Source organism: Salarias fasciatus, chromosome 20 (assembly GCF_902148845.1).
Source record: "Salarias fasciatus chromosome 20, fSalaFa1.1, whole genome shotgun sequence".
Lineage (NCBI taxonomy): Eukaryota > Metazoa > Chordata > Actinopteri > Blenniiformes > Blenniidae > Salarias > Salarias fasciatus.
The window spans coordinates 10,188,791-10,205,521 of NC_043764.1; the positions used below are offsets into that span (position 1 = coordinate 10,188,791).

Below are 16,731 nucleotides of genomic sequence, written 5' to 3' on the forward strand. Positions count from 1 at the left end.
TCGTTTCCACTGCACGCTTTGTGGCTGGATGGGACGGACTCACAGACAGATCCCACAGGTGTTAAATGGGTTTGAGACCCGACTGAGTTTGGCTGTTTGTCCCATAAAGGTCTTGGTCTTTACTAACACGGTGGCAACCGTGGCGTCTGTCATTTCCCTTGAACAGGGAGAAATACAGCACCTTCCCCAGTGACTAATAACACTGTCTTAGGAGTCATAGTATTCATACCAATGAAATTAGGCTGTTTTTGGAAAACAAACCACAACCTCAGTCATGTCTGAGACAGTGACATTGCCATTCTGGTGGGATGACGTTGGAACAAGAGGCTGTGAGGATCACTTGATTAAAAACAGGAGTGTGGTTTTTCTTTCTCAAACACCTGTTTTTGAACTGTGGGAGGAAAGAACAAGAACATGCAAGCTACATAAAAATGCCCTTTGAGCTCAAACCACAGTGTGTGGGGTTTTTTTTTTTTTTTTTTGTATATTAACAATTGATTCTAACATCCATTTTGAAATTACATGAACTTAAAATACAGCAAATTTAAGTTAAGTTATAAAAGTCTCCATTCCACTCAGGGACGTTTTTAGAACTCTTAAAGTCGGAACAAACTTGATCAAATCACAAATCACAGGAATCAGTGAATTTAATCCTGTGATTTGTGATTTGATCAAGTTTTATCCCGACTTCAAGTCTCATCTACTGCATGTGTCCGTTTCGCAAGGTGAAGGAAACAGATTTGCACTGTGCGCAGTACCCGCTTCATGAGTACGGTCCTTTTTTGTGATCATTTGTCATCATCTCAGAGATTCAGAGGAATTTTAAAAAAAGAGAAGTACAGTAAAGGAACCACACTGACGTTACCAACGTGTGCGTGTGTGCGTGTGCGTGTGTGTGTTTTGGAGGGGAGCATCGGTTATCTTACTGTGTTTCCTGTTTCTCTGATCATTTCTTTGAAGGCTTCGCACGAACACATCCGTCCTTCAGCAGTGTTTTGTGTCAGGTTAGAAGAAATCTATAGAGGAGTGGGTGTCAGGATGATCACTCTCATGGTGGATTTTATGAGGCTCACTCCTGGCGACAACTAGATTATCTAACTATTGTGTTCTTGAATGTACCACTCTGAATGTCTCTGAATGTACCACTTATTCAAAGTTGGCTGCCTAACATCATGGATTATATGTTGGTAAGTAGTAAAATGTTTGATTTTAATCATATATTGCTGAATTTATTGTGAAGATCACTCAATGTCTCTGTATGTTTCTTTGTGATTGTGTGTTGGGACGTAAATTTAAGAGTTAAAGTCTGACTGCAACGCATCAGTGTTGTGGTGACGATGGTAAACAGCAAGCAGCTCTATGTGGATGATCCTTCAGCTTTGGTCACAGTTTGTAATGACGCCTCATGTTCTGGTCATTCTTTAAGCTAAAATACCCATAACTAGTTCCCTCACTTTAATGATGTCGAACGACCACGTCTCTGAAACCTCAGTGAACTCATTTCCAGCAGCTTCATCCAGAGCACCTACTCTGTTTCTAGAGGTTATCTCAGCTGAGCAACTCGCCAGTCCGTCACAGGGCTGACACTGAGAGACAGACAGTCAAAGGAAACCACATGGTCAGTTCATCTGGGGTCTTCGTTCACCTGTCAGTCCTCAAAACCCACTTCATCTTCAGTCAGGATGGAGGGGATGGAGTAGCCATGTTCACAAGGCCAACAAAGAGCGGCAGTCACATTCACGCTTCAGAACCGCTATTTAAGGCTGGAATTTAATGGGGATATGGAGAGTGCAGCTAATTTGACAAATAATTAAACAACTGAAACTCAAATATGAACATGCACTTTTCAGGCATCAAGTATTTGATATTTAAATATTAAAATGGACAGAAGACTTGTTAAATATCAACAGTGAAACAGTCAGTAACCCAAAATCGATAAGCTTACAGCCATGACAGAGTAGTTTGTATTTTCTTAGTATAGCCTTCGCATAGGTTTTTAAATTGATGCCCCTCAACCTGAGGAACAGGTGGAGTTCTACGCCATATCAGGACGTTACACATTTCAGCCGCTTCACATGCTTTCGTCACAACTTCGCCAGCAACCTTCCAAATTCTGGACAAATGTCAAATTAGTTTTTTTGACTCATGGTAAATTTCTGATAAACTTTGTGGTTACAGAGACTATTTTCATTTTACGTGTATCTTTTCTGTACATCATGAAGCCGCACTGTCCAGGTCTCACGAATGACTTTCCATAGACGCCCATTAAATCTGCCCTTTTCCACGATGCATGCAACAAATCAAGATAAGATCTGGCCTGAAGCAGAGCTGCCCTCACAAATGTCAGAGAGGCAGATGTGTTGAAAAGTCAGAAGGTGAAAAATAGCCCAATGCACTGACGCGTGGCATGAAGCCATGTTTCCATTTCAGCTGTCCTCCGGTTTGAAGTTCTTTTATCACAATATCTGGTGCCGGTTCGCTAGTGATGCGAGTATCTTCCTCCACACTGTATACCGCAATCATCTCACCTCAGTGTTTGTTTCAGGTTTTCCATCTGATGTTTGGCATCATCTCCGGTGGACATATTCACACAGTGATGCCAGAACGAACTAACGATTCCCAAAAATGTTACGCTACATGCCCAGCTGGTAGGTTCTAAGAGCACGCCCTGTGTGAATTCAGTAAAATGATCGCTGGAACTCACTGTCTTTCTTTTCACCGCACGTCTTCAGGGTACTACAAACGTGGTCTTTGCGGTGGCTCAGCTGGGAATTATTCATGTGAAAGATGCGGCGAAGGGACATACACAGCAATAGAAAACTCTGAAGAACAATGCCATAGGTGTTCGTCATGTAACTGTAAGTATCTTTCTTGCAAGGACACCACTGATCGATACGCGTTCTGTTCGTTTATGTGGCGTTGTAATCATTTTGACGATGAACTTTGACCTCGGTCCTGGTTTAAAGCTCATGGGATCATGATTTTTTTTTTTAGCTTTGTCTGCAAATGGATTGAGCATGACTCTGTACTTGAAAATAAGCTCGGTGCCAACTGGTGCGGTGCCAGTGTTGGGCATGCAGGGTTTCCCAGCATTAAATCCTGTTTTATAGAATTTCTTTTGTTTTCTTTTGCAGCGTTTGAAGTTCAAGCAGAAGAGTGCGTCTCTGACAGAGACACAAAATGTGTCTGTAAAGATGGATATTACAAAAACAGCAGTGAAGCCAAAGAATGTTATCCTTGCAAAAGTGAGTGACATGAATCCCATTCAGCTGCCGTCTTGACTGATTTTCTGTCTCACTTGATATAAATTTGCTATTGAGGTGATGTTCTTCTATTTGGTTTTTTTTTTCTTTTGCAGACGTTTCTACGGATGGACGCGAGAAGTGGGAGATCTTTCAGTGAGTCAAATATTAAAAAAAACCAAACAAACCTTTTTTCAAAATTCTGTCATTAAAAAAGAAGTTTTAGGGTGCCAGCAGCCGAGCAGCAGGGAAAATCTGAAGCTCCGAGAGAGGCCGTTTCTCCAGACAGTGCCTTGGTTTTCCCATAGTTCATTCTTCAGATTCAACACACAAATCCTCATAATGACAACGATGAAGGAAGGTTTTTGTATTGTTTGGGAATTTATCAAAAAAACAAAACTAAGAAATCCCACATACTTTTGCCATTAAGCTCTGGTACAACCTGTTTCCACTGATCATCCTTGAAATGTTTCCGCAGCGTGATTGTCGCCTACCTCTGATGAACTGTGCTGTTTGGACTTAATTTAGAGACAAACAGCTGTCTGTATGAGGTTTGTTAGATGACTAAAAACCCCAGTGGTTACTCTGTCGGAGCTCCAGCGTTCCTCTGCAGAGAGAGGAGAACCTTCCAGAAGGACAACTGGGACGCTAGTCCAGACAGAGCGACGATGAATGCAGCAGTGAACAGAGACGGATTGGATGAACTGATGCTTCCAATCCAATCTGACGGAGCTTTAGAAGTGCCGCAAAGAGGAATACTAGTGGCACAATACCCACAAACACCTGAGGCTGTAACTGATGCATCAACAAAACATTGAGCAAAAGCTGTGAATACTTATGCACTCATTCATTTATTTAAATGTTTTATGTATTCACAAATATTTCAAAGATTTTAAAGGATTAAATGTTATACAAACTCCCAAAATCTAACTGGGGTTAAATCTAATGTGGTGATTTATAGATATACTGTTTGCTCGATTGACTGACCATAATCCGTCACTCATGGTTTCATTTGTTCATTTCAGACACACAGAAACCCGAATCTGTGCTTCTTTTGCATATTTTCTGTGCCCTCTATTTATTTTTGGGTTATTTAATATTTGATGGTAAAGATTATATGATTCAACTCAATTTCACAGAGCAGAAACCCACAAGCCTTTTGATTTTTTGATGTGTTGATTTTATATATATTTCTGTGGTGGAGGTGAGAAGAGAACTCGCTTCAGTGAAAGCGAGGGAAAGCCCTGCCATTCTGTGACAAATGTCTTCTTTTTTTCTTGTTGCTTGTTGCTTGTTTTCTGACATCCAGTTCCTGTGGTTTTCCTGAGGAAATGCACTACCTGTGTCGAATAATACGGCTGCGGGTGTTGAAAGCCTCAATTTTAAAACAAGTAACTTCATTTAAGAGTTTAAAAAAGAAGTGGTGTTAGAAATAAGACATCTGTGCGGTGGGTGGGTATTTTTTAAAGCGGCATAGATTAAAAGAGATGTTTCAGCTTTTGCGTGACTGATGTGAGTTACTGCTGGATGCCCTCGCACCACAACCCTGTGGCCCTTTTTCATGTCAGCAAAAGGGTTAAAATAAGAGGCTTGGGCTTTCATATTTGAACAAATTAGTCAAATGTCCCTCTCCTTCCACAATTTATAAGATGAAGGTATTCACAGGTTTTTAATACATTTACTGGAAACCCATGAGCGCTGCCAGCGTCAATAAAGTTAATCATGACAGTTCAAAAGGACAGTTATATGAAATGTGCATTCACATGTTGTTATTGTGGTTTTTGTTTTTCTCAGAAAAGAGTGTCTGGTCCATTCAGATTGCAAGAGGAAGTGTGAAGGATCTTTCACTTCACCCAACACCACAGCGACCACTATACTCACAGCAGTATCTCCAACAAGCAGTCAAGAAAGTAAGTGAATCGTGAAGTATGGGAGCAAGAGAGCGTTGATGCAGCTGATGTAAACCTGAGTGGAAGTTAAATCATCCAGGAGGACAATTGATATACAAATAAATCGACTTATATTCCTTGATAATATCGTACATCTATATCAACATGTGCTGTGTTATCATTATTATTATTATTAACACGCACTGTATTATCTCCATGTGGAGGCTGGGCTTGGGGGCCTCTCTGAGCAAGATGTTCATGATCCACTGTGTTGGTTCACTGAATATCACACCATTTCCTCTCCTCTGTAATTCTCCGATATTTGACTTCATTTGTGACCAAACATGAAAATCATATTGAGTTCTATCTCTAACTCCTGCCTTCGGGGCACTTTTACTTGCGACTTTATGACTCGATTATTGACTTGCAACAAACACATCATCTTCAACTGTCGTTTCACGTTCGGTTGCCACAAATCCTGCGTTGAGTGTAGAAAAGCTGTTCGTTCTGTTACTGTATCAAAATCAAACCTGATCGCTAACTTTGCCATTTATTGGAGTTTTGTTGAAGCTCATGTCGTGAACATTAAATCCAACATCATCATTTGATGGGAAGCTGAAGAATGGTGGCGGTACATCCGTGTTTCCTTGTGTCTCCAGAGGACAACCTGGTGGTGTGGCTGCTGGCCGTGGTGGCGGCAGTGCTGGTGGTGGTCGTTTGGCTCCTGCTGCTCTTCACAAAGAACATGCTCCGAAAGGACGGCTGCTGTCTCTGCTGGACTGCACAGAAGAATTTGGCTGTTGAGGACCCCAAGTGCAAAGGTAATCGAATGGTAGTGAAGGGCAGATTTATCTTGCATCTTTATATGCTGACATTTGCTGTGACACAGTCCTCATTTGTGTTCTTACCTAATGAAAGTGGAGTTTTTTTTTTTAAACAGAAATGTAAGTGAATTTTGGTGTGAAAATGTTCCTTGACTCGATGTCTCTCGGGCTTGAAGCAGGAAATTGACTGATTGTATCTGCTCTTCTCCAAACAGAACAACTCAGTCATCAAGACAGCAGCCTGACCACGCTGGTTCGTTCTCACTTTCTTGCACTTTGCGCCGCGTTTAGATCTCAGAGGAGATAAATGCGGTGCTGTGGGTGGATCGTGACATTTCAGTGAAAGACATAGTTGAAGAGTGTTGTTTATACACACATTGAGCTGAACTAAATGTTAAATAAAAAAATATATAAATGATTTCCAGAAAGGCTGAATGATCCCAGTCATCACTTTGCATGTTCACTACCTTTTCAGACAATTAAGGTATGTGAGGAAACTCCCATGATGCCTCTCAATCAAAGTCCAACCCATCCGGCCCTCACAAGTCGTCCGTTACCAGACACTGATCACACAGGTAAGATTCAAAATATCACACCTGGCGACCATTTATCTATTGTTGTGAAGGTGAACACTTTTTATTTTGCTGATGAGTTGGCACTTTCACTTCAAAGAAAAGAAAAAGAAAGACAAGCCATGAAAGCACAGACCCAAACCGGGGCTTGTTGTGGCTGTGAGGTGACAGTACCAACCACTGCTCCACTGCTCATGATAACAATACCACTGTCCCAAGGAGAGTTTATTATAATACGTTAATACTTTCACTCTTTCACCAAGAAATGGTGTCATATACAGTCTGTATTTATCATCGTCAATTTTGCTCCTACAGTGATGTGGGTTCTTAGAGTTTGTCCTCATTTAAGCACATTTGTTCTCTTTCCTTTCATGTTTGAAGTGTAATCACGCACGTTTTCATGTGAAATGAGGCTTATCTCTGAAATACTCGAACCTGAGAGCTACAGGACGCAGGACGCTTGGTCCAGATGCAGAGAAGATTAAACAATTTGAGAAACAGGGGGTAGAAGAGGAAGTGTTCTTAGAATTGTAATGCGTCTCATTATCTTCACCAACTGACAATTAAACCATCCTTTATCAGTCTGTCAAGACCAAAGCTAAAGAAATATGGAGAGATGAAAATCCAGCATCTACCCAAATAGATTTTCTTTAAAAAAAAAAAAAATCCCTCCATCTTACTGTCAGTGTGCTGTGGTCTTCAGCTGCTTTTTCAGCAGCTCATTTATCACACATCAGTCGCTTGTGCGGAGGTGGAAACTGAGAAATTGCACACCCTCACGTTTTCACATCAGTCAGCAATACAACATCAAGGGAAATGTCAAATCAGATAGTAAATACAGATCTTTATTACCTTTGCACTGAAAGGTTTTGTTGCTATGTTGTTGCATGGCTTTGATCTTTTGTTTTTGGGGGGGTGGGGGGAGAATTGAGGTCTTTCACTGGAAAGCGGTTAAAACTGTTCCACATTACTCAACAGATACAGAGCAGTCACTGGCAGAACAGTAAGAGCAGTTCAGGACCTCAGTGACACGGTGAGACGGTAAAACAAAACAGAAACAAAACCTGGGATTACATCACCTCTAAAATACTCTGCACTTCTACTTCACTCTCCCTTTGCATGCTTGACAGTCATGACAGAACAAATCGCAGCACTCCTTTGGTCATTTTCTTCTGTTTTTTTCTAGTTTCCAGACCTGAAGAGCTGTCCGATCGCTGGCCGGCCATCGTCCTCTATACCATCATCAAGGCGGTGCCTCTGCGCCGGTGGAAGGAGTTCCTGCGGCTGCTCTCTGTGGCGGACCAAGACATGGAGCGAGTGGAGCTGGAGGCTGGCCCGGGTCAGGGATTCACGGAGAGGCAGTACCAGATGCTGAGGCTGTGGAGCCAGCGCTCGTCTGCGAGCATGGGAGAGGTTTTCTCCACCTTGCACTACATGAATCTGTCCGGCTGCGCCCAGCTGCTGCAGGAGAGCCTGGAGAAACTGCCGCGGAGATGTGAGACAAAGCAAGATTCACTGACCTGCGAGGGTCCGACAGACTGCGGTTCAAATGGAGCAATGCAGGGCAAGAATGGCATAAACATTGAATCCCTCAAGTAGTGATTACAAGCTTTATCACGTTCTGCGATGGTATTCAGGTCTTCATATAGGAGATGATGCAGCTTGGAGCATAAAGAGACTCCCTCACGCCTGACGTCTGCCGATGTGCGTGCAATGATCTGGACGTCTGCTGAATGAGGAGAAATGAATCAAACCATGACAAAAGAAAATTCCCTTGTTATGACTGTGTGCTACAGTCAGAGATTCCTTTAACACACAACCTCACCTCCAGTTTTTTGTGATTGTCATGCAAAGACAGAAGGAGCTGTGGTTTCACTGCTCCAATGGAAATATACTCTATGACTGTATAGAGGCTCACTATGGAAATTGTACAGTATTTTTTTAACTAACTAAAGACATCCTCAACTCGAATTTCTGAATAAATATTTTGTGAATGTTTGTGAAGCCTGTACAAAGTTGGCTTGGATCATTCCCCCCCGAAGCCTGACATCTCCCTCATCATGTGCGACGTGAATGTTTGGTACAACAACTCTTTTGAAGATCTCCTTGATCACGCTTGCAAAGGAAGAAAACTGAAATCCCCAAAGGGACGTCAGATTCTCAGTTTCCTGCAAGTTAACGGTGTCAGATTGCGGTAGTCTGGGTTTTTCCTCACCACACTTATTCCATTTAAGGCAGTTTGCTGTCTGTTGTGGTGTCTGGGTATCTGACTTTTAAAGGTTTTTGTATGTCGGTTTAGTCACTGACAGTAAAGGACATGGACTTTCCAAAGAAAGGAGCCACTTGTCAAGTAATGTAATGCACATCTCTGCTATTTTTCCCTTGGTAAAGAGACATATATGAATACTTTGCCTCTTTCAGCGACTCACGATGGCTCCTTATGAACAGGGTTTCAGGATGATGACATCCACATGTACATACAGCTTTCCATCCGTCCATATTCTACACTACATTATTTGATTGATTTACTATGAGGCTAGATCCACAAGGTAAGGGACACTGGACTTATTTCAGAAGGTCATCATATGTCTTGATTTAAGTGTTCGGCCACAAGGTGGGAGTGTGGACTGCGTGTTTGAACAGCAGCAGCAGCTGTTGTGCAGTTTTAAGCACAGGGCCCTTCTCAAAGAAAAGAGAGGCAGGGTGCTTTAGGGGCTTTTATTCTTGAGGTGGATTAGACCAACCTCATGAATTGCAAATTCTGCCTCAGCATAAAGAACAGCTGTCCTACATTGTCCATATCCCCTGGAAGGGAGAAAATAATAAGTCCCAAATGGATTTACTTTATGTTTAGTCGGTAGGTAGAAATAGATAAATATATATGTGCACTGGGTTTATTTCAGGAGTGAACTTCGACTTCAACCTGGCAGTGGGTGAAATGAATCCTTTTTCACTTTCACAACCCTTTTCTCGTTCACTGCATTCCTAGAAGTCTCTAACCACTCGGGTCCGTCGGCATAAAAGTGAAGAAACAGAGTGTATCGCTGATTGTGCAAATGTTCATGAAAACTACGGGAGAAGCGAGCCTGCGGTCTCCCTCGCGAGCGTTTGTGGTTACCAGCGGCAACCGGGCCGCGCGCACAGGAGCACCGGCAGCTGGGTGTTGCGCTGAATTCTGCACGGCTGTCAAATGTTGCATTGCCACTGCGGAAGTGAGGCATGTTTTTGAAATCAACAATGACTAAAAACAGATCGGTTGGGGTTGTGCCGATTCATTTTATAACATACCTCAGTTCAAGTGGAACTTCTAAAACCCTTTCTTGGTCAATTCACTCTAATACACTCAGACATCTCACAAATAAAGTGTGAATAGCATTTTTAGATTGAAGATAAAATAGGTGAAATAAGTGAAACGACCGACCAAATCTACTTTTATGTTCGTCAATTAAAAGGAACGCGTTGGTATTCGGTGTATTCCTGCGCGTGCACTGCTAACGGAGGGAAGTAGCAGCCATACAAAACTTGCCATAACACCGGTCCCATCCAAGCACGAGAGAAGAAAGGGTCTGGAGGAGTTTACCGAGATGTGAAGCTTATCACGGTCAGTTTTTTTCCCTCCCTACCTTGTACTGTTGTGTTTGAGTCACATTTCCACCTGTTGCAGGCTTTTAAGAGGAAAAAAAAAAAAAGAAGTTTCCCAGCAGCTTCTGTTGTGTGAGTAGACACTTGTTGTCCTGGTAACCGTCAGTCCGCAGCGCTTGAATTACTAAAATGGGGCCCAGGATTTTCAAAGACAGGAAAAAGAGACTCAGCTTATCTGTGTCCCTTGTTCACACTTCTCAAAAGTCTTCTGTTTGTTGGTTGTTGTTGACATTTGAGTCGTGGGACTGACTGCTGGCAACAAAAGGGCAGGTACTGGCTGTGGTCAGGGAATCCACCTTACAGGGGAAATAATTAAAATCATATTATATTCAAAAATTATCACATGTTGAATATTGTGCCGTCTAATGTGTTTTCACTTAGACCAAAGTAAAACTAATTGGTTTGGCAGCGATACATTTAATAGTTCTATTTCAAAATCATAAATGGATAGGCAGCTCTGTGTTCAAACCTTTTGATCTGTATGTTTGTAATCAAAATATGGCCATTTGTGGATTTTGCAGAGAAAATTCCTGCTTCATTGATGTACATCCAAAAGTCCAACTGATGTAAAAAGCATTGCGGTCTGAACATGATTATTTTGTGCAGGAAATTTAGCTGCAATCTACTGTTTACTGGAAAGCCTGAGCAAATAACATGTTGTCTTGAAATAGTAATATTTTGATATGCCATAATACAAAAAAACACAATAGATTACAGTGTGAAAATATATAAAAAATGGATGTTGCTACAGACAGGAACTTGCCAATTGTGTCGACTTTGTGGAAATCTTGTTGGATAGTATGTATTCATTGGTGCACTTTTAAAATAGCCGCAGTTTCCAGACTCATTGTCTGATGTTGTTCAACTCAGATTATCTCATTTAAGCTTCTGTCTCATTTTCAAGAAAGACCTGCTGCTTTACACCAACATGTCTAAATCATATTTGAAATTAAGTCTTAAATATGGACCTCATGTTTTTTTTCTTCTGCCATTAACAGCTGAGAACAAAGAGGGAGGGAATGCTGCCTGACGATGACTGCTCTGGTACGACCCGCCGTTAATGTCGCAGAGCTGTGTGACAATGGTGACAAGTGTCTTGAGGCCGGAGAGCTGGAGAGGGCAACTTCCCTGTACATGTCTGCCTTCAGGACTCACGCCACCTCTGCCGTGTCCCACATGCGGAAGTTGGACAAGCCCAGCCTGGGTGGAGTGATCTCTACCCTAGAAAGCTGGCTCAACAGTCACACGGATAAACAGCCGACTCCAGGCATTAATAAAGGCATTGCGGCCGTCTTCCTCTCTACTCTCTGTCCCAACAATCTGTCGGCCACCATTTTTAAAATGGAGTCTGTTCTTCAGAGCGGCGGCCATAGCTGTGAGGAGATTTTTTCACGTTGCACTGCCCTGCTCGAGGGAAAACATAACCTTTACGAAGAGAGTTCGACTCGCATTTTGTTGGAGGTCACTCGAGCTCTGGCTTGTTTGTTCTCAGAGGCTCACAGGTCCAGGGGGCTGAAGCTTTACCTCAGAGCTTATCAAAGTGGCACAACTGAAACTGTCAAACTGGTGAAGAGCAGGCAAGGAGGTCACCTTCCTAAAATAATCAAGGCCTTTGCAGATCAAATAAGGCTCAAACATCCCTCTCTGACATTTGAGAGCAAGTGCACAGCGACAACAAAGGAAACCGACGAGCTCGACGTAGAAACCTTCTCTACAGTCGTTGACTTTTTGCGGGCGATTGCACCGAGTCATAGAGATGTACAAGAACTTCATGCTACATATTTGTATATGACTGGTAAGTTTGGGGACAGTATGGAGGTGTACTCTGCTCTCTTGCATCACAGTGAAGAAAAGTCAGAAAGTACTTTGGATGAGCAATTCCAAGACGCCGCTGAGAGGAGAGCGCGACTCTTCACCTGTCGGGCAGCCGCCTGCTTCTCCGCAGGCGGAAAAGGTGCGGAGGAGTGCGGAGATCTGGAAAAAGCATTCGAGATCCACCCCGCCACCGCACGGACTTACTTCCAAAAACTCTTCACAGATCACGGCACTGGGTTTACCGCTCGCAACCATCTCCGGCGGCAGGCCGAGCGAGGCCTGTCGGGTTACAGGGAGCGGGTTCTCCTCCGTGACGACCTGCGGTCCATTGAAGGAGTCGAGCTTCTGGACCCGGTCATCACTCAGCTGCGCACCCTGTGTCTCCTGGAGCCTGACGGGGGAGGCAGAGAGCTGCGGGTGCGACTGGCTGACTGTCTGCTTCTGCGAGGGGAGCACAGAGAGGCCCTGTCTATCTGCAGCCAGCTCGCTGCTGCACAAGGTCAGCAGAGCTATCAGAACACCGTCCAGGTTCTCCGCGGATACGCCCGACTTCTTTCTAATGACCACGGCGGGGCGTTGGAAGACTTCCAGGCTGTGATCGAACACAACACCCCACACCCGTCCAGCTGTGTGAGGGCCCTGTGTGGCAGGGGGCTCCTCCGCATGATGGGGGGCTCGAACTACCTCACCGCTCTGGACTATGTGACGGCCAGCAGGCTCCATCCTCAGGAAACGGCGCTGACCGTCCGCTGCTTGGTGCCGTGGAACTACCGGGGATTGCTGTTCACTGTTCTGCTGGAGCAGGGACGAGTCATGCTGGAGGGGACCGGGGAGAACGAATCCATGCCCCTGTCCACAGAAAACTCCCAGCAGTCCCCACGGGAGGAGCAGCAGCAGGCTCCAGCAAAGACACACAACCACAGATCAGGGTATTTTTTTTTTCTTCTTTAGTTATGATCCCCAGTAAAACTCTGTTTTCTCAGTGCAGACTTTTTTTCTTGGTGTTGTGTATCATCCTGCTTCTGCAGGACTCCTGCCGGTGTCCAGTCATTGGCTGCACTGCTGATGGAGCTCCAGCCCACCACTGATGGGCCCCGGATCCTGGCAGCAGACGCCCTGTACCAGCTTGGCCGGGTGGAGGAGGCATACCGGCTGCTTCTTTCCATCGGGCCCTCCAATCCTCGCGCCCCGATCCTGGCTCGCCTCGCCATGCTGCAGCTACACAGAGGCTTTCTTTACGACAGCAACCAGGTTTATTTAATAGGGCTCAAGTTTGACTACACTCAGCTAATCTCAGATTAAATTCTTTTTTCTTTTTTAATTTGGTGCGGCAGTGATCAGAATTTGATGTGTTTGTCTTTTGTGCAGCTGCTGAAAAAGCTCATCCTGTGTGGAGACACCAGCTGCTTGCGCCCCCTGTTGGCAGTGGCTCAACAGAAGGACCGCGCTCTGCTGCAGGGACACTGCCACTCTGTAGCCAAACGCATCCTGGACGGCAGCAGAGAGGAGAGCGTTGTCAGGGAGGCTGTGGCTTATCTCTCCATCGCTATCATGGCCACTGGTGATTACAGCCCGACATTCACTCTTCTGCCTCAGATTGTTGACTTCACTGATGTGTTAACCCCGATTAGAGGAGTCACTTCCATTCCACGGCCCACATACACCATAAACATACAGCACAGTCTGAACTCTACTGGATGGGAGCATTGTTGAAGAAATTCTGGAGAAGAGCTGGAAGGGATTCACTAGATTCAAGGATGATGCAGAGAGTTAATGCAAATAAAGTAAAAAAAAGAGTCTATATCTCCGAGGGAAACACTGTCTGAGAGAATCTCGAGAGAGCAGCACTACACAGGACTTCCTGTCTTGGTTCTGAGGAGAAGGCCTTCTGGGAACGTCGTCATGAAAACACCCAAAGCAGATGAAATAGGTGGAATTCAGATCAGGATGTGTGCTGTGTGCAGATGCTTTGTCTCAGTGAGGAGCATCACGGCCTGTCTTCACAGCCGTCAGACTGGATGATTCCCGTCAGTGACACAAACGGGTCCAAATTGTCTTTCAATGTGACAACCCAGGTGACAGAGCTGAAAGTACAGACACGAGGTCAGATCAAGTTGCTTGGGATCTATATGGAAGAGTAACAGTGGTCAGTTTTTCTTTATCAGCTTAATAACCTGTAAAACTAAAAAATTATGCCTTATTTTGATAAGGCATATTGATATTTTGATATCTTAGTGTTGTTTATTGAGCTCTATTAAGACTGAAACGGTGCGATCACCACAGGTACTGTTATTTAATTAAAAGCTGCAGGTAGCGTTTTCTGATATATTATCCCACTCCACAAGGTCAAGGTGTGGGTCCAATTAGATCCTTTTGTATTTCTGTTTTGGCCTGTGGGCTGTATATTTTACACCCTGGGTCTGGTTTCAGGAATAACAGAAGAGGAAAAAGTGGATATAAAGCAGAAGTTTTCCTCTCGCTGGCAGAGATATATTATTTTTATGCACCGACAACAAAGCAGACTGTTGGTTCTTTTAGATCAAAGCAGCCCGTATTATGCATGGTATTGTTCTGTGTGTCTGGATATGTGTTTTTTTTATGTATAAATATGGAAATGGACAATTAAAGGAGTGAGTGTTGCAAATGCTGCAAAAGTAATGAAGTGAGTGGTCTGTCGAAGGTGGAAAGGCCGTGGACTCCCTGCTGGAGAGGGCCAGGTGTTACGCTCTGCTGGGCCAACGAAAGACTGCCATATTTGATTTCAGTGCCATTCTGAAGGAGCATCCCAAACACATCCAAGCCCTCTGTGGACGAGGATTCACCTATTTAATGCTGAATCTACAAAAGGTTAAAAGGCCTGTCATAGATGGAAATTAATAATTCAAGACATTATAATGCGTGAATTTTAAATTTGAATATATATTCCAACCCGTTTTCTTCCTCAGGAGTGCATTCGTGATATCTTGGCAGCGCTTCAGATCAACACTGACGTGGTGACCAAAGACATCCTGTCTCTGAAGGACAGGGCTCAGAAGCTGATCTGTGAATGGCTGCATCAGTTCTGTCGCTCCAGTCTGTCGGATGCTGTGGTCGCCAGTGCGGTTCCCTGCCATGAGGAGCAGCTCAGAGAGGCTTTTATAATTGGTGGAGCTCTGATGAGGACCGACCGCAGAGACCCCAGATGGCATCTTCTCTATGTGGACATCCTCCTGGCTAAAGGTGAGATCACAGTGTGTCTGGTGTCATTTTTTCTTTAATGCAACTAAAAATGTTTTGATGTAGGTCATGGCTTTAATTGTATGTTTTCTTTATTTTTCTTTTAATAGGAGAACTGTCCCATTTGTTGCTAATTGTTGACACTCATAGTCTGTCCGTCTGCTGTGTTCATGCTGCAGGTGACGTGAAGGCGGCAGGAGCTCATCTGTGCCAGATATTTGGCCAAGATCCAAGAGATGCGGTGGCTCAGGCCCGGCTGGGTGTGGTGGAAGCCTGGCAGAAGAACTACTGCAGCGCAGCTCGCAGGCTCAGCAAACTGACTGAGAAAGATTCATCCAGCCTAGGCTTCTTGCTGGCCCTGATCCCATTTAATCACAAAAAATGCATGGCACAGGTAAGGCTGAGCAGCAATCCCGGATTCACTTTGGAAGCTTTTCTGTTTTCACCAATGTCAGGAACTGAATTTATTTTGGTAATATTACCAAGTGTGTATAAATCATCTTTGTGGTTAGTTAGTTAGTTGACACATTTAGAAGAAAAGTGTGTCTGTTTACAGTTCAGCTGCCAGCTTGAAGCAGTTGTGAATATGAACCTCTCTGCATGGATAAATAATTTCTCATCATCGACCCTGTGACAGGCAGCAGCACAGGAGGCCAGCAGCGTTTCGTCTGAAGGTCACTGGGATCAGGCTCTCGCGCTCCTGACTGTCTCGGTACAGGCGATGGGCCATCAGAAAATGCAGTATCTCCGCCAGCGGGCCGCCTGCCTCGGACAGCTGGGCTTGCATGAGCGGGCCACAGCAGACCTGGACAGAATCATCCAGAGACACGGAGGGACTGACGCTCGCTCTTCCGACGAGCCCCGGATCTGGGCGGAGGACCTGTGTCGACGAGGCCGAAGCCTGGCGCTGTGCTCCAGGGAGGGAGCAGCCGTGGAGGACTTCACCAGAGCCCTGGAGCTCCACAGGGACCGGGCCCTTCAGTGCATGGAGGCTGGCCTTGGGAGGCTGCATGTGGCCGAGTGCTTCCTACGGGGGGCGCTGCAGCACTATGGGGAGCAGCAGCTCAGTAAAGCTTGGACCTTGATTGAATGCGGCCTCCTTGTGGACAGTGAAAATTCAGAACTGCGCAGACTGAGGGCAAAGGTCAAACGAGAAGTGGCCAGCCCCTGCAATGTCAACTAGTGCGGTTGGACAGAGTCAAAGTAGAAGCCGGTTTTAAAGCTCAGTGTATAAAATGTGACTAATGTAGTTATAAAATAATCCAAACTAAAGAGATGTTTGAGGTTAAAAGCAACAAAATGAATTTAGAACTCTGGATGATTAACAACTTTTTAAGCATTCAGTATCTCCATAGTACCGTTAAAGCAATGCTTTAAATATGAGAGGATTATGAGTTTTTTGTATTCAAGCATCAAACAATTAAGCTTTCTGTTGACTAAAACAGCAGCAGCTAAAACATTGCGCATGTGGAAAACATCGTAAGATGGATTATAATGCTCTGAACAAAAATAATGCAAGATCAAGCTTAAC

The 16,731-nt window shown here is 44.3% G+C and overlaps 2 protein-coding genes across 2 annotated transcripts; both read left to right on the top strand.

The window, feature by feature from the left end:
* Positions 1-973: 973 nt before the first annotated feature.
* Positions 974-8,536, top strand: LOC115407846 (tumor necrosis factor receptor superfamily member 25). Its single transcript, XM_030118370.1, has 10 exons — positions 974-1,187; positions 2,546-2,648; positions 2,733-2,858; positions 3,135-3,245; positions 3,359-3,398; positions 5,037-5,152; positions 5,791-5,952; positions 6,171-6,208; positions 6,431-6,530; positions 7,714-8,536. Exons 1-10 carry the CDS (start codon positions 1,128-1,130, stop codon positions 8,124-8,126), a joined length of 1,269 nt encoding a protein of 422 aa, XP_029974230.1. The 5' UTR covers positions 974-1,127; the 3' UTR covers positions 8,127-8,536.
* A 3,345-nt stretch (positions 8,537-11,881) lies between these two features.
* On the top strand, positions 11,882-16,672 carry ttc34 (tetratricopeptide repeat domain 34). Its single transcript, XM_030118225.1, has 7 exons — positions 11,882-12,913; positions 13,013-13,235; positions 13,353-13,545; positions 14,665-14,831; positions 14,930-15,203; positions 15,380-15,594; positions 15,838-16,672. Exons 1-7 carry the CDS (start codon positions 11,958-11,960, stop codon positions 16,381-16,383), a joined length of 2,574 nt encoding a protein of 857 aa, XP_029974085.1. The 5' UTR covers positions 11,882-11,957; the 3' UTR covers positions 16,384-16,672.
* The last annotated feature ends 59 nt before the right edge of the window (positions 16,673-16,731 follow it).

Coding starts and splice junctions, on each gene's coding strand:
- LOC115407846 (XM_030118370.1), top strand. CDS start 1,128: ATGTCTCTGAATGTACCACTTATTCAAAGTTGGCTGCCTAACATCATG. Junction 2,859..3,134: donor TAGGTGTTCGTCATGTAACT/GTAAGTATCTTT, acceptor TTTCTTTTGCAG/CGTTTGAAGTTCAAGCAGAA. Junction 3,399..5,036: donor GAGAAGTGGGAGATCTTTCA/GTGAGTCAAATA, acceptor TGTTTTTCTCAG/AAAAGAGTGTCTGGTCCATT.
- ttc34 (XM_030118225.1), top strand. CDS start 11,958: ATGACTGGTAAGTTTGGGGACAGTATGGAGGTGTACTCTGCTCTCTTG. Junction 13,546..14,664: donor CATCGCTATCATGGCCACTG/GTGATTACAGCC, acceptor GGTCTGTCGAAG/GTGGAAAGGCCGTGGACTCC. Junction 15,595..15,837: donor ACAAAAAATGCATGGCACAG/GTAAGGCTGAGC, acceptor ACCCTGTGACAG/GCAGCAGCACAGGAGGCCAG.